We start from the raw sequence: 27,459 nt of genomic DNA on the forward strand, positions 1-27,459 counted from the left end.
GACACACCATCAAGGGTCTGATGGCAGCTTTGGGTGTCCAGTGCCCAGGAAGCGAGGTAGATGCTCCTGATGTGGCAGTTAGTACATTTCTCCCTGGCAGTGACTCAGTTTCCCCATCTGTAAAATCCAGTTTCTTGGATTGAGGACTCTGTCCAGCTCTGAAGGAGGACCCTGACAAGCAGTCCTGAGATGTGGAGGGCTTGTTTCCACCAAGCAGATCTCTGCTGCTGGAGATATAAGGCTTAACCACCATGGGGAAGAAAAAAACACCATGGGGAGGAAAAAGCTGTTCCCAGGCCCCAAAACCAGCAGGAATCAGATTTCCATCTGTATTCTCTCATCCCCGCCATCATATATTTGCATTTAATAGCTCTGCAATTATTCAGGGATGGCTTTTAGATAGCTGTAGTGTTTGCACATGAAAAGGACTATTTGGCACCGTATGCCTTAGCTTTCTTCAGCTGTGGTCTGGGGAAATGTCACTTTTGTGAGCAGCATAGAGCACATGATCCAGGCAATCATGGGACATGGGGCAATAAAAGTGGAGTGATGGTTTGCAAACAACTCAAAACAGCCAAGTGTGCCCATTATAATATTAATTATAATCACATTTAAAGCAAAGTGAAGCTGTGCCTCTCCAGGAGCTTTAATGAGGTCATATTTCTCTTAACATTTCCCTTGCCAGCTCCTGGCTGTGTGTTATAAGCCATACTCCAGCCAGGCCTGGGCAGGACACAGCAAAGCTGGGCTCCCATTGCTGCCTGGTTTTAAAACAGAGTGAGAGTGAGCAAAACAGGAATTTGGGTTCTCATGGTGGTTCTCATGTCTGAGAAAATGGTGAAGATTGAATCTATCTTTCAGAGCAGAACCTCCCCTTTTCTCCCTGACAAGTTGTTGGCTACTTCAGAGGTAACTTAATCAGCAGGTGCTGATCTCTGCTCCCTGTGACAGGGACAGGACCCAGGGAACAGCTGGAGCTGGGCCAGGGCAGGGTCAGGTTGGATATCAGGGAAAGGTTCTTCCCCAGAGGGTGCTGGGCACTGCCCAGGCTCCCCAGGGAATGGGCACGGCCCCGAGGCTGCCAGAGCTCCAGGAGCGTTTGGACAGCGCTGCCAGGGATGCCCAGGATGGGGTTGTTGGGGTGTCTGTGCAGGGCCAGGGTTGGACTGGATGATCCCTGTGGGTCCCTTCTGATTCAGGATATTCTGTGATTCTATGAAACTATTTGGATGGGAAAGGAGCTGCCATTAGCGAAGACATGCACTGGCCACGTGTGACATCTGACACATGTGGGAGTTGAGGAATGGTCACCCTGAGTGACTCAAATCTAATCATGGGTCGAGCTTGGTTTGGAGAGATGAGGCTCACAGAAAATAGGAGTAACAAGTGTTAAAGACCTGAAAGAAGCCACCATCTCAGGAACTGGAGAGGTTGAGGTCCCATTCAATATGTTCACACACAGGGCTCACCTTTACACATAAATCTTCGGGCCACATCTTACACCAGTTGAGCTGTTGGAGCTGTTGGACCTTTTTGCTGGCTCCTCCAGCTGCAAATCCATCTTGGTGACTCTTTCATTGCTGTGCCATAGTCCTTATTTGTCCTTATTTCATAATTAGCTGGCAATAAGGTGACATGGTCTCTCTGGCATGAAGTGAATCCAGACTAGCACCAATGCCTTGATCCCGGGTAGATAGCAAGCACCATAGCATGGCCCCAGAGATGGCAGCAGGCAGGGACAGTCATGGTCCTACTGCTTCCCCCAAACAGGGACAAGAGATTTGTCATGGACGACACTCTGGAGACCAGCCAGACAAAAGAGAAGCTTCTGAAAACCATCTACAGCCTCCAGCTGAAGTCATTTGCCACGCTGCAGTCAGCCAGCCCGCTGCTGCACAGCCAGCGTGGCATGGGCATGGTGACCCAGCACCAGGTCCACCAGCTGGCAGATAAGGCCAAAAGCCTGTGTGGAGATCTGGACAACATCAAGAACCTCCTCTGCTATTGCCAGGATGAGCTGGTCCAGCAGATTCCCAACCCCACCGGCAGCCGCTATGGGGGTGTCAGTGGAATCCATTGCTCCCCGGATGGCTCCATCTACGTGACAGCTGAGAGTGCTCCCTGGGTCCACGTCCTCAGCAGCACAGGCCACACACTGCGGTCCCTGCGCTGCCAGCAGACGGGCAAGGGAGGCAGCATTTTCTTGCCAGAAGATGTTACTGTGACTAGGATGGGAATGGTGGCTGTAGCTGACATGGTGAATGAAGCCATCTGGGTCTTCAACCCTCACACCAGCCTCTCCAAGGGGGAATGGATAAAGGTCAGGAAGGGTGGTTCCCCCAGGGGTATTGGAGTAGACTCCGTGGGCAAGATCCTGGTAGCAGACTATGCACAAGGCCAAGTGCACAGCTTTGCTCTGGACCATGCTTTCAGGACACTCAATGTCCGCTCTGTCCCCAACCTGCAGGGACCTCGCTACGTCAGTCCGGTGCCTGGTGGAGGCTTTGTGGTGAGCGAGGAGTGTGGAGACGTCAAGGTCTTCATGAGGAGCCGTAAGCTCCTCTGCTCCCTCAGCAGCAAATACGGACACCAGTTTGGCAACCCTGCTGGGGTCTGCGTGGACACGGATGGCAGCATCCTGGTGGCAGATGAGCAGCGCCGTACAGTCCACTTGTTCCCAGAGCATGGAGCTCCCATCTGCCTGGTGTCCACAGGGCTGCGGAGGCCCGCTGGCATGGCTTGCTCCTCCTCTGGGCACCTCTTCGTGGCAGACACAGTGGAGAATTGTGTCAAAGTCTTCAAGTACTGTGTGAGGTCCCCATACAGACCCACCAATGCTAGGGCACCATGTGCTGGCCCCAACCAAACATCCAGATGGGGAGGGAGGGTGGTTCCCCTGCAGCCCTGCTGAGCTGTGGGTCTGTAGGTGGGCTGAGAGCTCCACTGCTCCCACAGATTCATGTCATAGAATCATGGAATGGTTTGGGTTGGGAGGGACTGTAAAGACCATCTCATTCCATCCCATGCCATGGGCAGGGACACCTTCCACTAGACCATGTTGCTCCAAGCCTCGTCCAACACGGCCTTGGACACTTGCAGGGATGGGACATCGCCCCAGACCTGACTGCCTGATGGTCTCCAGCTTCTCCCAGGACTAGACCAGCTCTGGACCCACCGGAGTACCTAAAGGATGACCCAGCTACTCAGAATTGGCCTTGCATTGGTGCTTTGGCAAACTTGTTATCAGCACACCCTCTATTCCTTGTGTGTTTTCCAAAGCTAATATAAGTATTTCTCCTCTCTCCATATGATTTTGGTGTGCCATGGTCCCATCTTCCTGATGCCAGAGCATGACCGGAGGGGTAAGGCCATGCTGGAAGTCCATGTTCTATCACAGAATCATGGAATCACACAATGGTTTGGATTGGGTCCTTAAAGATCACCTAGATCTACACCCTGCCATGAGTAGGGACACTTTCCACTAGACCAGGTTGCTCCAAGCCCTGTCCAGCCTGGCATGATGACAACTGGTCCATACTAATTCATTCCCAGGCTAATTATTAGGGAGGGTTTTGCAATCAGAGAACAGCACACTGGGTCTGCAGCAGACTTCAGGAAAAGGGTAAGATGATGGTACCTCCTTCTGTGCTGCATTCCTGACCTCTACAGGGAAGCAACAACCACTGCATGGAGCAAATTCCATATGGAAACGTGGAACTCCTCACACTGCCCCGCGTCCTGCGGCTGGAGCTGCCTTGTTGTGCTCTGGAGAGGAGGGGTCAGAGCCACGTCCGCTGCCTTTATCGGCAGCGGCCAGGGGAAGGCGGGCAGGGTGTGCCGGCACAGGAACGGGCGTTTTCCTCTCCCCACTCCAGCCCTCCGTGTGGGCATGGCGCTCAACGACTCCCCGGTCTCTGCTGATATCCCAGACCCAAGTCACGCCTCTCATCCCACATGATCCCTGGAGAGGGTCTTGCTCCCTCCTGGCCCTGGAACAGGCACTGAACACAACAGACACCTCGTGGTGCCCTCCAAGACCCCTCTCCGTGCAGAGTGAGGCAGCAGCAGGGAGGGGGGCTGCATGGTCTGCAGGAATGGGGGGATGAGCCTGTCCCATCCCAGGAAGCTGAGCTCCCAGAAAACCAAATCTCCCCCAGCTTATTTCCAATTCTGTGGCATCCAACAACAAAAATAGCATCCCAAACCTTTTCTCTAGCCCACCCCAACTTCTGCACCTGCTCTCTCTTTCCATGTGGGGACCCCCTCATGCTGCCCAGCATCTTTCCAAGCTCGCTGACCCTGACCCACTGCTGGATCACAGGACAAAGCTCTTGGGCACCTGTTGGCACCCGTGGGCCTCTGCTGGGCCAGGCATCCACTGAGGCAGTCAGGATGGGGGTCAAGACGCTCCCATCAGGACAGCTGAGCCCCCTGCAAGTGGGATGGGGGACAACAGGGTTCCCTGAGGAAAGGCGAGTCCTTGGACTTTGGGGATGAAGGACAGTGTGGTCTCCCATGGAAAGGTGAGTGCCTGGCCTGTGGGATGAGGGACAGCAGGGTCCTGTGAAGAGAGGTGAGACCTGGACTTTGGGGATGGGGGATCATGGACAGTGGCATCCCATGAGAAGAGCTGACAGCCTGGCCTGTGGAATGAGGGACTGCAGGGTCCCGGGAGAACAGCGGAGGCCCTCGGTTTTGGGAACAGACGACAACGGGGTCCTGTGAGGACAGGTGAGCCCCTGGCCTGTGGGGATGGAGCCAACAGCGTCCCGTGAGCACAGCCGAGCCCCTGGCCCCGCTCCAGGCCGGGCGGTGGCAGGGGAGGCGGGGGGCACTGCCGCTCCTTATCGCGCGGCTCAGGCGGCCCCGCCGCTCTCGGGGCCCGCGGGAAGGCGCCGGGACGAGCCCGGGGAGCGGCGCTGCCGGGAGCGGGGCCGGCGGGGCTCGACAGACCGGAGCGAGGAGCGGGGAGCGGGGAGCCGAGGCACAGCGGAACGCGGGCGGCGGGTGACGGCGCCGGCCGGGCCCGTCCCGCTGCACGGCCCGGCCGCAGCGGCGTCTCCGAGCAACCGCGGGCGGAAGCGGCGGAGCGGAGCCGGCGGTAGGAGCGGAGCGGGCCGGGCCGGGCCGGGCGCGGGGCCTGCGCGGGCACCGGGGAGGCCCCGGTGGGCCGGGGGCAGCGCCGGGCCCTTGCGACACTGAGGGGCTGGAGCGGGTCCAGAGAAGGAAGCAGAGCTGGGAAAGGGGCTGGAGCACCAGGAACGGCTGAGGGAGCTGGGAAAGGGGCTCAGCCTGGAGCAAAGGAGGCTCAGGGGGGACCTTGTGGCTCTACACAAGTCCCTGACAGGAGGGGACAGCCGGGGGGGGGTCGGATTCAGGGAACAAGGGACAAGATAAGAGGAAATGTCTTTAAATTGTGCCAGGAGAGGTTTAGTTTGAACATAGATAGGATAGGTGTGGAAATTTCTTCACGAAAAGCATGGTCAGGCACTGTCACAGGCTGCCCAAGGCAGTGGTGGAATGCCAGCCCTGAAGTGTTCAAAAAGCCCTGTGGATGTGGCACCTGGGGACATGGTTTAGTGGTGATGGTGCTGCTGCTAGGGGAATGACTGGACTCAATGTTCTCCGAGGGCTTTTCCAACCTTTACAGTTCCATGGTTCTATGATTCTTTATATCCTGGCCCTAATCCCCCTACAAGTGGGATGCTCAGGTGTGGATTTGCTGTTGAATCAGTCCCCCTTGACACCGTGTGGCCACAGGACAGCCTCTGGGGTGAGACCATGGCCACATCCCACCGTTCACCTTTGCTTTTCTAACAAAAATTCTGGAATTAATCAGTCCTGGGGTCCTGTATTCATTTTTTTTGGTTGCATTAACACATTTTAGGTGGCGTTTATTTTGTTGGTTTTGGTGACCTTGAGATCATTGCATTGATGCTCTCAGGGAAAGATGGATGTTTTCAGCAGAAATAGGTGGATCTGGAAGATTTTAGGCGCTTGATGAGCAAGCACTGCATGAGCATTGGTGGGATTTTTCTGTTAAAATTAGCAGCAGTGAAACAGTTGACTGTGATGACATTTGATGTTTCAATCAGTCTATTGAAATGAGTGAGGTGGATGCACGACAAGTCATGGATTTGGGAATACGAGACACATTAACATAACAATAGTTGATCAGCTGGTTTTCAAGTGTCAAGATATTTTGTACAGCCTGAAAATCATATCAGAGTCTTCTCTGCCATGTCTCCAGCATCCAAAGGGCAGATCATTTGACCTGAGCTATAGCTAGGGTAGTTGGGTGCATGAAACTATGTTAATTCAAAAAGTTGGGGAAGGTGTAACAGGAAAAACTCACAAACTAGAGAAGATAAGGGTGAGAAGTGTTTCTGTTCCATGAGAAGTTTTCCCAGAGGATTGTGGCTATCTTTAAAAACAATCTCAGTGAAAAATAAATGTGTGTATGAAGAGTCAGTTGACAGTTCCTCTCTGAAATTTCCAGTGGATGGACAGACCTTTAAGGACAGCTGTGCACAGACACTGAGAGTCCTTCACAGCAATACTCGCAACAACTGTCCCTCCTTCAGTAGGAAAAACATCACAGAGGCTGCCTTTGATGTTTTGGCTTGGACTGAATTTTCCCTTTTACTGCAAAACTGCAGAGTACATCCCAAGGCTTCCCTCTCCTGAGGGATTTTGTTGGCAGTGTGGTGCTGGAAGCCCAGTGTTTGCAGGTGCTGAAAGCACCCAGCACTGGCCCTCACTGCCCCAGAGATCCTCCAGTCCCCAGCAAGATCTGGAGGCCACAGAGGGACTTCATTTCTCCCTCTCTGACCTGAGGGATAACCTCAGAGACCTGGAGTCTGTGAGGAAGCAGGATCTCAGAAGAGTCATGGAATCATGGCATGGTTTGGCATGGAAAGGACCTTGCAGACCATCTCATTCCACCCCCTGCCATGGGCAGGGACACCTTCCACTATCCCAGCTTGCTCCAAGCCCCTTCCAACCTGATCCTGAACACTTCCAGGGATGGGGAGTCCACAACTCCCCAGTTTACCCCACTATAACCCCAGAGGTTAATCACTCCCTATAGCTGCTGCTCCATCCCTCCATGCTGTAGGAAATTGCCAGCTGCTGAGCTTTACTGGCTCAGCTCTCCTGTACTAAGGGAGAGGAAAACAAAGCCACCAGGCCCTTCCTGCTGCGCATCCTCCCTCTGTGTTGTAAATATCCTCTGTGTTCCCTTTCCAACTGACTGGGTCCCTCGCAGAGGAGCAGCCTCGGGGGCCTGCGGAGTTTTCACATCCCTAACAAAGCACTGAAGGACAGGAAAGGACAACGGGCGCCGGATGCCGCCTGTTCTGCGCCAGCGCCCTCCTTACTGCAATTATATCCCTGGTAGAAACCTCCACCTTATTTAAAGAGACACTGTCAACTGCCTCAAAGCTCCTTTTTGGAAAAGTCTCCCAAGGCCATTGAGATGTGTTCTTAATGATGGGAGAAAAGCACTGGAGATAAAGAGCACTGATAAAGCAGAGATGCTTCTCCTCTTTTAGACTGTTGAATCTAATGAATTAAAACTATTTCAGTTAATCACTGTAGTCTCTTCTGACAAAATTATCATCTCAGTTTCCAGATGAGGGGAAGAGCTGAGCGATGTGATCAAGATTGCTCAGTGAGTTTGCCACAGAGCAGAGCTCTGGGCTGTGAGGTGATAAAGGAGACTATAGCATGAACCAGTGTTTGATTGTTGGTAGCAGCAGGAAATACTCCCCAGAGGCACCATGGTGTGCTGTGATGTAGTCCCTTCTCTAGGAAGTGCTCCAGCACGTCCAGTGTGGGATCCAAGATCTAAGGCTAGGTGAATTCCTGATCTTGGCTGGTCTGATGGGCTGTGCTTATCCAGGTACCACCACAAAAAACCCCTCCAGGACTGGAGAAGGGCTTTACTGGGAAACTCCAGGCTTACCTTCAAAGACTGCAGATCATCAGGAACCTCCTGAATGTGTGTGTGGCTGTTGGCTGTCACTAATATCATTACTCAAGTGGTTGGGCTTAGTGTTTTCAAACATGCTTAGTTCTACTCTCCAGTGGCTTTGGCCAGCTCACATTTTCCTTGCATTTACTCCCCATCCTCAAGTTTAACTTCTGTGTTTATTGGCAGGTGTATGTCCCTCCAGGGTCACTGTCATGGTACTGAAGGTGTTCTTTCCGTCGTGCTGCTCCTCGGCAGACAGCGGCATTTTGATCGGCCGCTGGATCTCGGAGCAGAACTCTGCTGTCATCCTTGCTGTGGTGCACTTCCCCTTCATTCCTGTCCAGGTGAAGCAGTACCTCGGGGAAGTTCAGCGTGTGACTAAAGTTAGTGTTTCTGTGCTTGGCTCATGGAGCAACAGCAAACAGGAGAAAGAAGATAGTCTGAGTGAGTTCCTGGAAGACCTTGGGACCATATTCTGCCATGAGCCATGGATTCAGATAAGCAAAGAGGGAGACAGCAAATTCTGGAGCTGTTCTACCCTTCAGAAAAACTCTAAGAACCCTCAGGAGGAAGAAATCATCTTGGTGTACTATGACCAGCGCAAAGTCATGCTTTCCCATCTGCACCCCCCTTTGGACACAGCTGGCCAGAGGGCAGAGGATGCCTCAAAGCTCTCGGCCATCTTTGACACGGTGGCCAGGAGCCGGGTCCTGTTCATGACCGACAGGTACGACGAGGGGCCCATCAAGCTGACCCACTGGCAGTCGGATGGGGTGGAGGCCAGTATCATCGTGGAGCTGATGAAGCAGGCCTCTGTGCCTGCCTGCATGCTGCTGACATTCCTGCTCTCACTGCTCTCTGGGATCTGCAGGAGCAGGTAGGGGATGTGACATCACCCAGCTTGTTTCAGCTGGAAATGTAATTCGTGTTTAGGCATTGCTGGACTACTGCTCAACCCCAGTGAGAAATGTGATACGAAGTTGTTCTGTTGGAACAGGCTGCTGCAAGAGGTCCTGCTGGAGTCTGGGGAGCTCCACTGAAAACACAATGCCACAGCCTCCCTCAGAGCTCTTTGTGGAGCTGGGAGGTTTTCTGAGGAGGCATTAATGTCCTTCCCATTTGCAGCAGGGATAGTTCAGCCGTGCTTCAGTTTCATCACAGCTGAAACAGTGGATTTCTGGCTGTTCTGTGGCTGACAGAATGACATGAGGCTCTCCTTAATGGCTCAATAGCTGAGGACTCCCTCCTCCCTGTTTGCTGTGAGTCCTTCTGCAGCTGTGAAACATCAGCAAATACTGTTTCTAATCTGTCCTCTCTCCAAGAGACTGTGGTGCTGCAACCTTGGCACTTTATAGAAGTTTAGAGGGATTGCTGGTCAGCCTGAATCCTTGGTGAAATCCTGTTCTCACAACTGTGAGCCTGAATAGGGTGCTCCAAATGTAACACGTGGCAAGTGCTTGGACTGGAAACTAATTCTGAGCAGATTCGAAGGGGAGAAAATTAGAATCATGGAATCATTTACCTTGAAAAAGCCCTCTAAAATCATCAAGTCCAACCATTAACCCAGCACTGCCAAGGCCAGCACTAACCCAGGTTTCCAAGTGCCACATGTTTTTTGAATGCTTGCAGGGATGGTGATTCCACCACTGCCCTGGTCAGGCTGCCTGGAGAGGTTGTGACAGAGAGGGGGGTGGAGTTCTGGTTCTAAGCTGCAAGGGGACACTAGAATTGATGAAATTTTGATAACAGCTACTACTGTATTCATGGATAGATCGTCTCGAGTACAGCCTAAGGGAATGGAGGTTTTTAACAGGTTTCCAATTGTGTGATACGGTTGTAAAAGAATTACAGTGAAACTCTTCCCATGCAAAGATTTTCTGAGCAGTTAGGTTACACATTTTGGTACACAAAGGGAAAACTGTCCAGTTTTGGACTATTGGAAGAGATTTAGGTTCAGACCCAAACCTAATATCATCAAGGACCCCTGTGTCCTGGGACTGCTCTGTAGATACTGTGTGTTACTGGTTCTTAATGGTGACTAAGTCACAACTTTGTGGTCGGGCAGAAGATTTGGAGTCAGCTCCAAAGGTCATTTTTCTGTCTGTGTGCCACGTCCAACAGATAGGATGATTCTTTTCTGCACAGGCACTTGGTCTCACTTGATCCTACCTCATCTGGTGCCAGGACTGAGGCCAGGCTTGGAGTCAGGTTAAGCCCAAGCCTTGCAGACATCCAGGAGGCTGCAGTCTAAGCCTAGGGTGGGAGCTCAAGCTCAGCTGGCAGGTTGGGCCCAGATAGCTGCTACCCAGCTTCTCAGGAATTCGGACTTCATCTTTTCCTAGGGCCAGGATGGATGTTTTGAGGTAGAGCAGCAGCCAGCTGTACCTGCCAGCAGGCAGAATGCAAGACTTGCTGTGCATAAACCTACGCTGAGCCTGTCTGTAGCCTTGGGAGGCAGAGCTTTCTCTCTCCTTTGTTTTATTCACCCACAGTATCAGCTTTGTATTTACTTACCTTACTCGTGTTTTAAAACATCAATCTTGGAGAGCAGAGGTTAGTACCTGGCTTTATAACAAGTCTCCTGCTTGACCTTGTAAGTCATTCAGAGGAATTTGGTTCCATTTTGCATGTGATGTGTGGTACAACCCCCTTCATGCCAACATACTCGAGGCAGGGAGGGTTCAAGATGTCATGTGCAGGTGTCCTTCCAGTCCCCTCCTCCCCATGCTGGGACAGAACATCCCACAAAATAAGATTTACTGAGTTCTTTCTCCTTCAGGTCACAGGACTTCTTTCTTTCCCTGTTTTTTTGTGATGTTAAGGGATAGTCAGCTTTGAAAGGCCAAAGAAAGAGATCAGCAATGTCCTCTCAGGCTGCAGAGGCTTGGGGATTTTTGGAAATGCCCCTGTTGTGTATTTGCACAGGAGAAGCAGGGCAGCAGTGTTGGAAAAAAGGGAGAGAGTTGCTGCCATCCCTCCAAGCTCAGCCAGCGCTCCCAAGTCCTGCACATCCCGAATTAAGGCATTTCTTCAGCACCACCGTGTACTAAGGGGTTGCCATTGCAATTCTGCCTCAAAGGGACTTGAGGGCAGCATTCCATTATCCCTGAAGGTCTCTGCTCTTGGGGACATTAGGGTGTTTTAGTCTTGAGGCAATAAATTCTGTGTGCTTCTTTTAAAAGACGTCTGTTTATAAGCACCTCCAATTCCTCATCCAAAGGGAGGCACTGTTCCTGCAGTTTCTAGCAAGGAGCAAGAAAACACTCAGGAGTTCTGGTTAATGGAGCTTAATATTTGCATGTAATCCAGATTTGGAAAGATTGATTTTCATCTGATGGCTGAAAAATCCCCTCTCACTCTTGGGGAAAAAACTGAATTGGAAAATCAAGACTTACTCATGGAGGCTATGTTAATTTAGTGCTAAAATTCCATATATTTGGAAATACCCCAAAGATCTCCTGCTGCTTAAATAATGCAATGACACAACATCACTGGATTTTGTTGGGTTTTTTTTATCTGGTTGGTTTTCCATTGAAGTTCTGAAAATTGTTCTATAAACTGTGTGGTAAACAAGTGGAGTATTTCTGGCAATGCACAGTCGATGTGCAAAGGGGTAGGAGACCACGCACGGAATATTTTTTGCTTTCTTCCTCAGTCCTCCCAGAGAGGAGAGTTCCCATAGCACATCTTGCAGCTGCTCTATTGAGCTTTTTGCAGTATGTTTGTATTTTTATTTCAATAAGTATGTGTATGTATTTCCTTTCCAAAGAAAGTATGTGAGTGGAATAGAGGTTGTGCTTGTGGTGGTGAGTGAAAAGAGAGTCAGTTGTAGCACAGACAAGGACACCCTTCTGATGTGGTTTTGGGCCCGTGGTGTCCAGCTGAGGAGCTGAACCATTGCAGGCTGCAGTGGGTGCACAATGTTGTGGTGCTCTGAGGATGAGACTGCTTTGGGAATCATTCCCACCTGTGCAAGACATTCCCCAGGCAGACAACAGCAGCCTGTCCTTTCCCTTGACCAGGGGTGTCAGATTGGGGGTGACCCAGGGGTGTCAGATTGGGGTTGACCCGGGGGCTGGCTGCCTCCAGCTTGAGGAGCAGCCGTGGATGGTGAGAGACACTCGCTGCTGAGAGAGGGTGTGACTGTCACCCAGTGAGTGTGTAGTCTAGCACAGGGCCCCAGAGCTGCTGCTTTCTGCCTGAGCTGACAGGGTCTGGCAGCTGGTGTTTGGCCCATAATTCTTCACCTTCAGCCATCTGTACATAATCCCACAGGTAGAGCGTTTCTCCTTCCCCTTCTTTGCATTTCAAGTGCAATTCTCTGCTCTAGTCAAGTTTTGCCACACCAGAGTTTGTAACCACTGGGCTGGGGTATAATTGGAAGGGAAAACTCGTCTGCTCTTGTGTCTGGGTGAATCTGTGAGCCCAGGTGTGTGTGATCAGTGGCCAGAGCAGTCACCCCCCTCTCCCTCCCCTGCACGGTGCTCTTTTCTCTACCGCCTCAGCTCCCTCCTCCTGACAAGTCAGCTGAGGAACAGTGCATTCATTTGTCTCCAAGGTGGGAGGCTGTAGCGAAGAGCTGAGTAACTTGGAGACCTCAAATTAAGAATGATTCACAGTACACTGCGTGTGTTTCAAACCCAATGTGTCTGAAATTTGAATGGGGAGGGAGGGGGAAGGGGGGACTTCAACACTCTGGTCCTTAAGCTGACAAACTCTGCACGAAGCAGGGTGCACAGAAGGATGTGGGGAGGAAGGGGACAGCAGCCCCAGGGAACTGAGCAGGGTTTGGAGGACCTGTACTCTTGTGGTTGGTGTGAATTGTATAAATGGCGGTGGGCACCCCAGTGTGCCCGTCCTGTGTCCTGTGTCCTGGAGGCATCCGCTGCTGGCGTGCTCCGGGTGAAATCCGTGGAAGGCACGCACAGTTTGCAGGGACATCCATCTCCAGGCCATGCTCAGTAATGATCCAAGCAGCTGGGCAATTGCCAAAGTGAAGCAGGATACAAGGAATGATGGTAGTGTGTGAAATGAATGTAACCTGAAAGACCGTGCCAAAGCAGCACAGGAGAGTAGGTGAAGTGACTAAAAATGACTGTGGATTCCTGGGCCTGTAATAAAAAACAGTGAAACACTGTGAAAATAGTGCAACAGCTGCACTGGCTACAGTGCAGTGTACAGGAGAGAAGTGATCCAAATTATGTCCCCATCAGAATTTATCCCCCAAACCAAAGCTGGTGCCATGTGTTGCTGTGGTTTCCGTGACCAGCCTGCACCCAGTGCTGTGTCATTTCAGCCTGCACAAACCACCAACAGTCCTTGCTTTATAGGTTGTGTGGTAATAAAAGTAACTCCCCAGAATAATTGATCATCATTTAGTACTTTTCTTCTGAGTCATAAGAAAAGAACCGTGTGACTGTTTCCTCCCCTACAAGCCTAATGTGGATGTTAACTTTGAAACCTAATTTAATGCTAAATGTTATGTTATCTACATAATGCTGGTCACTGCGAGGCAGTGGAGAGAAGGTAGAAGTGAAGACCCTGGAAAAGGAATTTGGAACTAATAAAGGAAAAAAAAAGAAGAGAAAGATCAAGTGGAAGAAAAAAGAAAAGAGGGGGAAAAAGGAACATAAACTGCATGGAGGGCACAGCTGTTTGTTATACCAGGGTCACACCACATAGAGACTTGTGATCACCTCTGCTCTGGAGCCAGGCTGGGAGACCTGGGGGTGTTCACCTGGAGAGGAGAAGGCTCCAGGGTCACCTCAGAGCCCCTTGAAGGGCCTAAAGGGGCTCCAGGAGAGCTGCAGAGGGACTGGGGACAAGGGATGGAGGGACAGGACACAGGGAATGGCTTCCCAGTGCCAGAGGGCAGGGCTGGATGGGATATTGGGAAGGAATTGTTCCCTGGGAGGGTGGGCAGGTCCTGGCACAGGGTGCCCGGAGCAGCTGGGGCTGCCCCTGGATCCCTGGCAGTGTCCAAGGCCAGGCTGGACACTGGGGCTTGGAGCAGCCTGGGACAGTGGAAGGTGTCCCTGCCCATGGCAGGGGGTGGAATGGGATGAGCTTTAAGGTTCCTTCCAACCCAAACCATTCCATGATCTGTGATGAGTAACGCTGGGCTTTGTGCAATGGTTACACTGTGTTGTGTTGTTGCACTGAACACACAACTTGACTCTGCCCTCCTCGAGACTGGAGCATTGTGCCAGCCTAGTGATGTATCCAAAAACCGAGGCTGGAATCAGGATTGCCTTGTGGCTTCCTTGGAAGCGTGAGACACGTGGTTTGACAGAGTGCAAATGAGAGCTTGGCTTGTCTGCATGTCTTGGTCTGGCAAGGCTGCCTTAATTCTGTTAACCTTTCAGAGAGTCATTAACATCTAATCACCAACTCTGGTTGCACAACCTTAACTTTACACTGACTGTTTTGCATGGATTTTGGATGCTGGCCTGCCTACTGCATGGCAAAGGCAAGAGGAGACATTCCCATGTGTTTCTGCAGGGTGCTGAAGTTTTGGCCTTTGTCTTTCTTGTGGAGCAAACTCTCAACTTGTGAGCAGCTGGGACATCGCCTGCAGCACCTCCAGGTCATCAGCAGCACCAAGAAGGCTCAAAACCAAAATCAGCTGATGAGGTATGGAGTACATGTAAAGTTAGGTGTGTCTTGGCTCTATTCCTGTCTCCTGTGGGGAACCCAAACTGTGGATCCCATGCCTGGACAGCACTAGGTCCTCACTGCACCCTATCATGTTGCTCTACTCCCTGCTAGTTTGCACATCTTTACTCTGCACTGTATTTGTATGCATATATATTTGTATCTTTATATGTTAATTATGCTTTTTGCCAGATACCTGCCTTTATCCCTAGCCTGGGAAAGGCAGCTGGGATATTGCACCCCAAAAACTTGTACTGCACCCATGTGTGAGTGCTTTGCTGTCACTACTCCCACAGGCTCATTGCTTTCACATGTGCTGCTGTCAACCACTGCCATCCATCAGTGTTCAGTGGCACTTTCCATAAGAGCAGAAAGGTTTAAATGCTCCCCTCTTTCACCCACTCTTTTGGGGGAGCTTTTTGTGCAGAAACTGCAGACCAGAGACTCCACTTACACTGTTAGAACAGTAACAAAGTGTAAGAGAAAAAGCAAACATGCAGCACAGTGAGAGGAACAGAGCAGAGATCTGAGACAGATATTGGATGCCCTACGGCTCTTCCACCGCCAGTCTTGTTCTGTGTGGTTCTCTGATCCTGCAGTAATAGACTCCCAGGGAACACTTAAAATAGATTAGCAGATTTGAAGGCCAAAAGTAACTGTGATTGTTTAATCTGATTTCCTGAATAACTCGCGTCATGGAATTCCATTCAGAAACTCAAGCAAGGAAGGGGGAGCTCAGCAGCCCTTCTGGGTTTGTGTATGACCCCAAAACCACTGTTTATGGCCTTGCCTCAGAAAGCCATCTGATCTCAGTGTGGGTGCACCAAGTGCTGGTGCCCTCAGGACTGGTAATTGGTAAATCCCCCTGAGTGGGTATGTACCTTTCTGTCTAACATTCCTCTTTGTGGCTTCAATCCCCTCTTTGCTCCCTGCTAAGAAAGCTTTTGTGGTGTGGCAGGTTCTGAGCAGCTCCATGTTTAGAATCATGGAATCACAGAATATCCTGAGCTGGAAGGGACCCACGGGGATCATCCAGTCCAGCTCCCAGCCCTGCACAGACACCCCAACAACCCCACCCTGGGCATCCCTGGCAGCGCTGTCCAAACGCTCCTGGAGCTCTGGCAGCCTCGGGGCCATGCCCATTCCCTGGGGAGCCTGGGCAGTGCCCAGCACCCTCTGGGGGAAGAGCCTTTTCCTAATATCCAACCTGACCCTGCCCTGGCCCAGCTCCAGCCGCTCCCTGGGTCCTGTCCCTGTCACAGATTGGAGCTGCTCCTCAGGAGGAAGCTGTAAACAGCTGTGAGGTCTCCCCTCAGTCTTCCCCTCTCCAGGCTGAACAAACCTGTCCTGTGCTTGGCCACAGAATGAGCAGCACACCAGTGGACGTGAAAAGATTCTGCAATTGTTCCTCTTCAGTGAGTTGTCCTGGTGTCCCTGGGACATTAAAGGTGCTACATAAGCAAAGCCAACAACTGTCATTGAAACATTAAGCACTGCCCTTCCTTTTTCTCTCGCTCTGTTTCTCTCTACCCTGCCTGCAGGAAAGCCAACATCTTTGTCTCTCTGCTGATTGATGTGGCCCTGGGGATACTGCTGATGTCGTGGCTGTACAGGAAGAACCGCATTGGTCACCTTGCTGACACTCTCATCCCTGTGGCTGATGTAAGTGGCCAAATCTGATCCCCTTTCACCTGCTCTGGGCACTGCCCAGCTCTCGATGCCTGGGGTGGTTGTAAGGAGGCAATGCCTCACACACAAGGGTTTCGGAGAGACCTGTGTGAAGTCATGCAAATTAGGTCTTCTCAAGAACAGTGAAATCTTCAAATCAAGCCTGTTGGGGCTGCTCAAAAGAAACTCAGCTCTGCTTTGCATGTGCTGTGAATAGTAATTAGATGTTTATGGGAGGGCTCCTCCAGCTCCTAAAGGAACAATTATGGCTTGGACAGAGCTCTGCAGCTGCAGGTTGGGTGGTTATGGAGGCACAGTGCTTTTATTTTTTTCCAGAGTCAACAGAAAGTGTCCTCAGGTTGTTGCTATATGAATTGTGGTGAAAAAAAGCCATAACCTGGGTTGAATCTGATTAACTGCTGGAAAGTCAAACATGATAAGCAGTGTAGCTGTGCTTGTAAAGGAGTTTCGTGGGGAAGTCCAAAGGCTTTGCTGGTCAGGGTACAAACACCTGAAATCCTGCCTAAGAGCTCTGGGGTATGGATGCTAAACTAGGAAAACTTGCTGTGTCTTGTGATTTTCTTAAACATAACTCCTCTTGCCCACTGAGATCCCTCAACATCAGCAGAAATTCACGGATAGCAAGTATGACTCACACTGTCCTGCTCTTCTGGTGGTTCATTTTAGGTGCAGAGCTCCAGTATATCTGTTTAGTGGCAGTAAGGAACATATAATGTACTTCAGAGGCTGGAGACCAGACCACTAATCTGAGGTCAGCTCTGTTTTAAGAGCTTCTGTGTCTTGGGAATACATGTGCAACCAGTTTTGAGCCCTGCCATGCAGCTGCACAGCCTAATCCTTTCTCTGCCCAGTTTGCTTTCATTTCTGAATGGGTCTTTCCATTGGTTTCTTTCTAGCAGCTGGAGAATGTCTTCTCTCTGCTCTTTCTCCAACTTCTTGGCTGGGAAGAATTTAAATCTGATTAGAGAATTCCAGCAGCAGTTTATTTTTCCTATTTATGCCACATTTCCTGGGAGGAGCACACATTTCCCTTGACAATGATCTTCTTGGTCCATGTCTAACTCCTTAATGATTACAAGGTCTCTGATCATTCTTGTACATGCTGGACTTTCAGAAAGCAGGTATGGAGTGTCCAGCATAGCTGTGGATCAGGATTATTGCTGGTTTTCTTACCGTTCATAGTCAAACTTTTAAGGACAGCATGTTCTAAGGATTGCTGCAGACACTACTCAGCAGCAGTGGTGGGTAGGAAGAACCACATTTGTTGCAGGACACTTGCTCTTGGTTTTGAGCTCTACACTGCAAATATTCCTCTAAGCCTTATTCCTACATCTTTTCCCTTACAGATATTTCAGCTGGAGAAGTCTGAGTTCTTTAGAGCTTTCCCTTTGGGATTACTGCAAGTGCCCAGCTCTCAGAAATCTGATTTCTTAACAAGTCTGCAGGGAAGTGGCTTTGGCTGCATTCCTGGTTGCACAGGTGGCTCTGGGAGGGATTCCATCTGCCCAGTGTCTTTGGCAGATGGACGCTCTCCGTGCTCAAGGTGTGTCCAACCCCAGCACCTGTCCTGGCCAGGCTTGCTTGTGAGGGTTGCTTGTTTGTTCCTCTTTCAGTAATTTAGCTCATCTGTCACTCAGCTTTTGCCTCATAGTGTCAGCTGTCTTCAGCAAGTCTCCTCCAAGTGTGGACTGTTACCTGGCTATCACCAGGAGCTGTTTGTTTTCTTTCCTGGAAGTGCTGACTCCTCCGTGTCTGGGGGGGCTGATAGCCAGTCAGTGCCTTTCTTCCTTGTTTTTCCAGGCTTATCAGTTCAGGCCACTCACAACTCTTCTTTTTTCCAGCCTTACTTTCTTCCTTCAGTCATATGAGATTGTGGACATAAAATCATTTGGAGTCCTTTTACTGCCTTTGCTGGGCATTGATTTATATTCATTATGTGCAGGCCTTAAAAAAGGCAGATCTGAGTGATCCCAAAATATACCAATGACTTCAGCATGTGGTGTGCAAGCCAGCACCACTTCTTTTCCAGTATGACAGCAAAATCTCCCCTCAGCCATTCAGCAGTAGGTTTCCTCTCTGCTGCTGAGTGTCCATCTGGTCTGCATTATTCCCATCACTGGGCTTTCTCAAGTGCTTGTGTGTTGCCAAGTTCAGTAACTCAGCATTCCGTGTGTGCAGAGAGCTCCTGTTCCTTCCCTAACACTCTCCTGTTTTGAGCTGTGCCCAGATCTGCTGATGGCATTGACCCTACACCTCTGTGTCTGTTGGTAAATAAAACATTGGATATCTCATTTCTCCCAGAGGGTGCTGGGCACTGCCCAGGCTCCCCAGGGAATGGGCACGGCCCCGAGGCTGCCAGAGCTCCAGGAGCATTTGGAGAATGCTCTCAGGGTTGCCCAGGGTGGGATTGTTGGGGTGTCTGTGCAAGGACTTTGATGATCCTGATGGGTCCCTTCCCACTCAGGATATTCCATGGTACTATTATAGTAAGATTGTTACATATAATAAAGCCATATACATAACCTCACTTTAACCTTATTGATTTTAATATTGACAGGCTAACCTTATATAACACATAACCTTATTGGTTTGATTGATTGATTTTAACATTGACAAAATCCCAGCTGTGTGGGGCCTGGATACAGTGCTCGGGTTTTTTCCACCCAACATCTCTCTGGAAGGAAGCAGTGCAGGTGGGTTATTTGGACTCTCAGCACTGCCAGGGTCACAAGCTCAGCCTGCTGCCAAGCTGTGTTCCCTGGCCATCCCTTGTCATCCCCTGATAAAATGGACCTCAAATCAGCACGTGGCTGGCAATTGTTGATGCTGCACAAGACATCACTGAGTGCAGCTCCCACTTTCCCAGCGTGCTGTGCTGGCTGTAATAACAAGTTGCTTTTGTCACTCAGTGAGGCAGATGTGATTCAGAGACACCCAGGGAGTAACTGGCAAGGAGCTGTTAGGAAGGACTGATTTTTGAAGCAGGCTTTCAAATCCAAAAATGGAAAACTTGAATAATCTTCCCTCTGTGGGTGCCCTCACAACTCCTACCTTCCTCCTTCCTCTTGATCCCACCAGGCTTCCCAATGGTTCTCCTTGCTTTTGCCTTCCACGAGACAACCTTCTTCCAGAAATACCTGACTCAAAGCACTGCACTGCTTTTAAACAGAACTGCTTATAAACCATCTCCTCTTTTTTCCCTTCATCTCTTTTATCCTTGCCGATGTCTCTTTTCCCTAAGTTGTAATCTGTTTGAAACAGTTACATATTTATCATAGATTGTGCCTGCAAAAGCATTGCTGGGGCTTGGAGATAATTGGATGTATGTTCCTACTCAGTCCTGTTCCACTGATCCATAAACAAAGCAAGCAGAGAGAACACTTCCTGGAAAATGTTTTTAGATGTTAATTCGTAAAATTGTGTATCTTAGAGCCCCAACCACCTGCAGCAGACACAGGACAGGTGTGTCTGACAGGGAGAGCTTTGGCTCTGTGTGCTCTGACTTGCACCAGGTAGACCCTTAAAGCTGGAAAAGACCTTTAGGATCACTGAGTCCAACCATCAGCCCAGCACCGCCGTGTTCACCACCAACCCCTGTGCTCAAGTGCCCCCAGGGATGGTGACCCCAGCACTGCCCTGGGCAGCTGTGCCAGGGTCTGACCACCCTTTCAGTGAAGAAATTTTCCCAATATCCAACCTAAACCTCCCCTGGCACAACTTGAGGCCATTTCCCCTTGTCCTGTCCCTGTTCCCTGGGAGCAGAGCCCGAAGGTCCCCCCTGAGCCTCCTTTGCTCCAGGCTGAGCCCCTTTCCCAGCTCCCCCAGCTGCTCCTGGGGCTCCAGCCCCTTCCCCAGCTCCACTCCCTTCCCTGGAGCATCACAGTGCCCTGTGTGTCCTTCTCCATCCGTGTCACATCAGCATTAGTCCTCTGCACATGGAAAGTAGGAAGAAGAGCATGACAGTAAAGAGAATATTTCCACAGTGAGCTCATCTAACCCTCGTTAGCTCCAGTCTCTCTTCAGTTTGGTCATGTCCCAGCACCCTGTTATGAAACACTTCCAAACCTCTGTATCTGATTTATTAATATGCCCACATTCAGTATTCATGACTGCAGGAGGAGAATTGGACTCCCAGACACCTTTCCTGATTCTACTTGCTATTGATCAGTCCTAAAATATCTGTCTGGAAAACAACCTGCAAGGTTATGCCTCAGGACTCTGTTTTGAGATGCCTTGCCCAGCTGAATGACAGCAAGGTAGGGCACCTTCCCAGGGCTACATGCCCCTGCCAGGGTTCAGCAGCACCTCTGGGACTGGCAGCCTCCAGAAATACTCACTGCTAAAATCCAGCCTTGCCGAAGGACTGCTTTCAAGCATTTAAATATTTCATTAAAATCCCCAAATGCTTTTTCTAAGTTACCAATCCAACACTTTAAATATTAAAACCAGTCTATTTATAAAGCAGCAAATGCTTCTTAGCCACAGAGGTGAGCTCCATGGGATCCAATCAGCCCTGACTTGCAGTGAGACAGAGGGAAAAGGAAGGAAATAGAAAGACAAGCCTTTTGGAGAAGTTGAAAATGGAACCATTAATTTTGCCACTGCACTAAAAGTAAATGTTTACAAACGCATTTTGCCAGGATCTGTTGGTTAATAAAGAAAATGGAATCATTCCCTGGAAATAATTTTTCCTTAGGGAAATTATACATGTGAGTGATAAGGAAAGTAGGCTGCAGTGCATCAGCTTTAGGGAGTGTGGCTTGGTGGTTCTACACATGGGCAGTTTTCAGTGCCCTTCACTTGCATAGGCTTTAAGTGGGATTTTTGAAGGCAGGGCTTTTCCTCACAATCTCTGTCCATGTGGGACAGTGTAAGAGGTCACTTCTTCCAGGTATTTTCCCACCTGTTTGCTGAAGGTTATCACTCTCAGCTCCCTCAGTTCAGAGCTTGGTAACTGGAGCTCAGCAATGGTTTCAGCTCAGGGGAGTAGGGCAGGTGTGAAGTTCTGAGGAGAAAAATCACCCAACTGCAAGGGGAGTGTGGAGTAGTGGAGTGGAGAGAGAAAATCAATAAATAACACCAGCCTGGGCTGAAATCACCAGAAAATGTGAATCACAGCCCTCAGTGAAGGGTCTGGAGCACACATTTGAGGTAGGGAGGAACAAGCCCAGAGCTGGTGTTTGGTTTTTTCTGCAGCAGTGAAGTGACAGCACACGGGGCAGGCAGGAACAGCACGAATCCTGAAACTCAGCACCAGAGTCCTGGGGGAGCTGCAGCTCCAATCCTGGGGTCAGCCAGGAGGGACACTGGGGGGCTGGAGCAGGTCCAGGGAAGGGAGCAGAGCTGGGGAAGGGGCTGGAGCACCAGGAGTGGCTGAGGGAGCTGGGAAAGGGGCTCAGCCTGGAGCAAAGGAGGCTCAGGAGGGACCTCCTCACTCTCCTCAACTCCCTGACAGGAGGGGGCAGCTGGGTAACAAGTGACAGGACAAGAGAAAACAGCCTCAAGTTGCAGCAGGGGAGGTTTCAGTTGGATATTGGGAAAATTCCTTTATGAAGAGGGTGGGCAAGCATTGGAACAGGTTGCCCAGGGCAGTGGTGGAGTCACCATCCCTGGAAGTGTTCAAAAAGCCGTGTGGATGTGGCACTCGGGGATGTAGCTTAGTGGTGCACCTGGCAGTATGGGGTTCATAGGACTTGGTGATGTTAGAGGTCTTTTCCAACCATAATCATTTTCTGACTCAGTGATGTGGGGAGGAGCTCCATTAGTGTTTTTCCTCAGTGATTCAAGGCTGCTCCCTTGCTGGGATGCCATGAGTACCTGTCCATGAAGCCTGCAGAGAGTGATAGGCAAGATCAGTGCTATTGCCTAGTACACCACAAAGGATCAAGAAAGTTTGTGCATGAAATACATTTATGTGATTGTGTTTTCTACCCTGCTCTAAACACAGATTGTTTATAAAAATTCACTCTTTTTTGCCCAGTAGTGCACTGCCATCTTCCCCCCTTTTAAAATCCTGACAGCCTTCCCCAACTCATCTCTGACTTTTCACCAGATTGTCCCCAGAAGTGGATTTGTGCACCAGCATTTGCCATCTATTTCCAGAACCCTCATTACCCCAATAAATCCCACTGTGCAAGCCTTCCAGAGGTGACACAGCTCCATGTTCCCAGCACAGAGACCACTGAAGCAGTTCAGGTTCCTCTCAGCTGTTGTGTTTGGTTCAGCAAGGACTTTAATAAAGTTGCATTTCTGATTTAAGTAGTCATCTGTAAAGCAGGTGTTTGGATTTTTTCCCATTGCTTTGAAGGTTGTGGTGGAATACTTGAGGGGGCAGCAATTGCAGTGCACTGGCCCTGTTCAGTGTGGTTGCAGTCTTTTCTCTCCATGGCCTTGCTTCCTTGTGTTTGCAGCACGTGGCTGAAGAGCTGCAGGACCTGCTCCAGTGGCTGATGGGAGCACCAGCTGGACTGAAAATGAACCGAGCCTTGGATCAAGTTTTGGGCCGCTTCTTTCTTTACCACATCCATCTTTGGATCAGTAAGTGAAATTGTTTAACTTTCCAGCCTCCCTTTTCATCTCTTCCCTCTGAGTGTTTAATGTTTGCCTAGAGGTGAGTAATGAATCAAAATGCACTTCTGCAAGTACAGACTTGTCTGGGAGTCTTCCTGCTGTGGGAACTGAAGCCAAAGTTGGATTCCCACACAAGGAATTCATCCATATTAAAGTGCTGGTGTAACGCTCTGCAAGAAGTGCAGATCCTGCTGGGGCTGTTACTTGCTGTCACTGGTGGTGAGTGTCCAAGGGAAGGCACTGCTATGAGGTCTTTTGTAGGGTTTCGTGGTCTTTGCCATGTGAGAGGCAGCTCTTGGGATAGGGATGAGAAATATGCAGGGATGCAAATGCCAGCCCTGTCCTATCACCGACTTCAGTTTAGTGCAATTTTATTGTTTCAGGTCCTTCCTTGAAATAACACACCCCTGTTATCCTTGGTGGAGGAGTACAGGCATGATGAACATGAACTCCATAGTTATTATACTGACTTACTTTGTTCACCAGTCAAGTATGGTCTTGTTTCTGTGACTTTGCCCCACTTTGGTGATGAAAGAGACTGTTTGTCCACACTGCTTTATTTTACAAAAGCCATATGAGGTGGCTTTTGCGGGAAGAGCAGAAAAACAGGAATGGTTTTGGTAAAGGTTGATGTGAACAGTTAAAAAGGTACTTAAGAACCTGGACACAAATGTAGAAAATCAAATGTTACATCCCTGGAAGTGTCCAAGGCCAGATTGGATAGGACTGGAAACAACCTGGTCTGGTGGAAGGTGTTCCTGCCCATGGCAGGGGGTTGGCACTAAATGGTCTTTAAGGTCCCTTGCAACCCAAACCATGCCATGCTAATTCCATGAAATCCCATGTGGAGAAAGGTGACTGCTGTGTTCAAGCTAAGCACACTCCTCCCCATCCTCCCAGTGCTGCCCCACCTTGAGCCAGAAACTTTGGCAGAAAGAGAGTTTTTGTTGGCCCTCCTAAAGAGAAGATGACATCTAAAGGAGTTTTCCAGCTTCACTTCCATGTTTTCATGGCTCTGATTTCTGGAGCAGTGTTCTAGGGCGAGGGGAATCAGCCTTTTGAGAGGGTCAGGTGGGAGATAACCCAGTCAAACACTGACCCTCTGCCATGTCCACCAGGCTACATCCACCTGCTGTCCCCCTTCATTGAGATGATCCTGTGGTACGTGGGGCTGTCGGCTTGTCTGGGCCTGACCGTGGCTCTCTGCATCCTCTCTGACATCATTGCACTCCTGACCTTCCACATCTACTGCTTCTATGTCTACGGGGCCAGGTGAGTCCCCCTCCCTCTCTGGGGTTTGCTTGGAAACACCTCAGGCCGTGGTGAAGCATTCAGTCCTGGTGTAGTTCTCCTGAATTCAGTTTAACCCACAATTAATTTCTTGCAGTCTTTTAAGCCTGTAGAAATGATGGCCGCAGCAGTACAAGCAGCCTACCTTTCATTTCTCCTGCATTTGGATATTTATCTGTCATGGTAGTGACCTGGAAAGATAAAACTGCATGGCAGGCAGAGAACAAGAAAGCAGCAAGCAGCTCACCCCATCCCTTTGATTCAGCCTCGGAGTTCTCTCCTCAGTTGCATCCTGCTGGAGATATGGAGGGGAACTGGAAAAGAGGAGGAGAGGAGAACCCCTGTAGTTTTGGAGAAGCCCCAAAATCCCAGTCTCTGCCCTGCTTCAGAGGTCCTTGCCTGCACTGTGGAGCACAGATGGCAGGTTTGGGGTCACAGGGGGTCTGTGACACTCTCCTGGTGTCATTGTCTGGAGGGTCCCGTGGCCTGAGAGCTGGGCAAAGGCTCTGAATGAGTAGGGGAGTGCAGAGGGCTTTGTTGGGGTTCCTGTGCAAGAGGTGCCCATCACTGTGCTCTGCTCCTGCTCTCCTCTAACTTGTGCTGCACCAAGGAGTCCCACAGGCCACAGGATGTGTTTGCCAGGGAGGTGGGATACAAGAGATAAAGGACCTTTTGCCTTATAAGGTACAGAATGGCCATTGTCCCTCCTCAGGCTTTACTTTGCAAACAACACAAGAAATAGTAAATCTTTAGATCTGGGTAGTTTAGGGAATGGTTGGAAATACTGAGACCCGATTTATGAGCCGGATCTGTTGTGAGCATAGGTCTTACACCCAGCATCAGTAATGTCAGGAGTGGGAGGTCTCTTCTCAACACCTCTAATTACTGGAATTTCTGTGTTGGTCTGTGAGGAGTGGCCTTGCTCATCCTAGTTGTGCAGAGTGGTAGTAGGAAGTAGGAAAAGCATTTTCTCAGCTGTTTGCTCTTCCCTGGAGCTGCAGGGAGCCAGCCCACCAGTCTCGTGTTTGTCAGAAGTATAGAGAGCTGTGCGCTGTTACTGTGGAGAGCCAGGAAGAGTCAGCAGCCACCGCAGCCACCACAGCCCCTTGAATTCCTGCGGCTGGCAGGAGGAAGAATTTGCTGGTCCAGGTGCTGGTGAAGCCTGAGATCCCCTTCTGGGGCAAACAGCAGAGTGAAACGAGGGCAGGCGTGTGTGTGCAGGCAGCAGGGCAGGTGGGGCAGGTGCCACTGCAGCAACACCCACTGGGTGTCATGTCGGGGTGCAGGGAGAGCGTGGCCTTAGTCAGAGCCATGGGCAGGTATGTGCCAGAACCTGGAGGAGTTGTCCTGGGCTCCCTCCTGCCTAGGGATTAGTGCACCAAGCTGTGCCTGCCAGTCTGGAGGCACCCTGCCAATTCCTTGAAGCAGTTGGTGTTCCTCAAACCAGATTCTTCTCTTGGATGAGACTCCTTGCCTCTGCTTTCACATTGCTGCTGTGAAATCTGAGCAGCCTCCACACCTTAGCTAGCCTAGTTTGCCAGTCTGGCTTTCGTAGCTCAGGCTTTCTCAGACTCTGTTCTGCCCCACACAGTGGCCATGTACCCTTTCTTTACATCCCTGTATGTTGGCACAGCTGCCCAGGGCTCTTTGTGCCTCCTCTCCATCCCAAGGGCTCTTTCTTCCTTGATGTTATTCCATAAAGAGGTGTCTGTTTCCCACCCCTTGTCACCCCAAGTTTCCCTCACTGTTGTCATCTTTCTGTGAGGGAAGTAGCTCCAAGTCTCACAGCACCAAGTTCTGAAAGCCTGAGGAAGGGGTGCAGTAGGGGCCACCAGGCATTTCAGTGATCTCTTCCCACTCTTAAGGATTTTTGGAGCTGTGGGTTACCAGAGAAGCTGCAGGGGCTCCACTCCTCCCCCTTGTATCTCTGTGCTGCAGAGGCACAGTTGCCTTGCAGTGGACTCAGGTGTGGGGGTAAGACCTTGGCCAGCCCTGTCTGCAAGGGTGTGAAGGCAGGGGAAGGGACAGATCTGACCTGGGGAGACACAGGTGAGCTTGGGGAAATAAGATTGCTGGTTCTTTTCATAGAACCATGGAACAGTTTGGGTTGGAAGGAACCTTAAAGCTCATCTCATTCCAACCCCTGCCATGGGCAGGGACACCTTCCACTAGCCCAGGATGCTCCAAGCCCCAATGTCCAGCCTGGCCTTGGACACTGCCAGGGATCCAGGGGCAGCCACAGCTTCTCTGGGCAACCTGTGCCAGGGCCTCAGCACCCTTTTGCTGCAGGGAAGGTGTTGCCTTGAGGCTGGTGATTGCTACAGCCCCAGGGCATGGCCTGGCCATTGCCCTCCAGTGGCCCAGAGCTGGCTGCAGTAGCCCCCGTGCCAGGGGCCAGCCCAGATAGGGTTGACTGAGCCATGAGTCTTTATCTGCATCATTCCCAGTGGGTTTCTTTTGCCACCCCTGGCTCTGCAGGTGGGTGGGTGGGCATGGGGCTGTGATGGTGACAGCTGGGTGGTGCTGGAGCTGGGCACTGCCCGCTGTGCTGCACAGAGTCTTCTCTTTGCTCAGGCTCTACTGCCTGAAGATCTACGGCCTGTCCTCTCTGTGGCGCCTGTTTCGGGGCAAGAAGTGGAACGTGCTGCGGCAGCGGGTGGATTCCTGCTCCTATGACCTGGACCAGGTAGTGCCACGGCCCCAGGGACACCCCAGGGCACTGCCCACAGGGATGGCCTCCCATCCTGCTCTGACTGATACTGGGACAGAGCCACGGGAGCCTTTGTGGTGCCCAGAACAGGAACATACCCCGACACTGACTCCATGGCTCTTCTGCTACCTTAGAGCACTCCTTGACTGCCCTGCAGCACCCCTACATTGCCCTGCACCCCTTCCCTGCCCCCCAGCACCCCTTCCTTACCTGCAGCGGCCCTTCCCTTCCCTGCACTCCTCCCCTTCCCTGCAGCACCTCTTCCCTGCCCTGCACCCCTTCCTTGCACCCCTTCCCTACCCTGCACCCCTTCCCTGCTCTCCAGCATCCCTTCCTTGCCTTCCAGCACACCTTCCCTTCCCTGCACCCCTTGCCTGCCCTCCAGCATCCCTTCTCTTGCTCAGAGGGCCAAATTCTGGCAAGTACAGAATTGCCCTGAGCACCTGCCAGGCACCCAGCGAGCTGTGGTGGGTGCTGCAGATGCTGGCAGCTCCCGGAGGCTGGAGTGGGAATGGGGGAGGGATGGAGGCAGTTGGAAATGTGGTGCCCAGCAGTGTTGCCACAGTAACAG

General features: G+C 50.9%; 2 protein-coding genes across 6 annotated transcripts in view; both read left to right on the top strand.

Annotated features, from left to right (window-relative positions):
• Positions 1-1,233: 1,233 nt before the first annotated feature.
• On the top strand, positions 1,234-2,952 carry NHLRC4 (NHL repeat containing 4). Its single transcript, XM_042037551.1, has one exon. The coding sequence runs from the start codon at positions 1,745-1,747 to the stop codon at positions 2,909-2,911; it is 1,167 nt and encodes a 388-aa protein (XP_041893485.1). The 5' UTR covers positions 1,234-1,744; the 3' UTR covers positions 2,912-2,952.
• Positions 2,953-4,652: 1,700 nt separating this feature from the next.
• The window catches only part of PIGQ (phosphatidylinositol glycan anchor biosynthesis class Q), a 38,888-nt gene continuing 16,081 nt past the window's right edge, over positions 4,653-27,459 (top strand). The window contains exons 1-7 of one of the 5 annotated variants that reach the window (XM_042037213.1): positions 4,653-4,731; positions 8,162-8,852; positions 14,477-14,608; positions 16,171-16,291; positions 22,729-22,855; positions 24,007-24,160; positions 26,753-26,864. In XM_042037213.1, the coding sequence (XP_041893147.1) occupies positions 8,188-8,852; positions 14,477-14,608; positions 16,171-16,291; positions 22,729-22,855; positions 24,007-24,160; positions 26,753-26,864 (1,311 nt within the window). In that variant the 5' untranslated portion in view covers positions 4,653-4,731; positions 8,162-8,187. Of the gene's footprint in view, positions 4,732-4,989; positions 5,102-5,387; positions 7,396-8,161; positions 8,853-14,476; positions 14,609-16,170; positions 16,292-22,728; positions 22,856-24,006; positions 24,161-26,752; positions 26,865-27,459 lie in introns of those variants that run through there. The other 4 variants (XM_042037212.1, XM_042037211.1, XM_042037210.1 and 1 more) reach the window with 4 other exon arrangements.

Source organism: Corvus kubaryi, unplaced genomic scaffold (genome assembly GCF_017639235.1).
Source record: "Corvus kubaryi isolate FWS band 111438036 unplaced genomic scaffold, C.kubaryi_AGA036_p1.0 37387, whole genome shotgun sequence".
Lineage (NCBI taxonomy): Eukaryota > Metazoa > Chordata > Aves > Passeriformes > Corvidae > Corvus > Corvus kubaryi.

What these genes read in the sequence shown, in the direction of transcription:
- NHLRC4 (XM_042037551.1), top strand. Translation starts at nt 1,745, where the DNA reads ATGGTCCTACTGCTTCCCCCAAACAGGGACAAGAGATTTGTCATGGAC.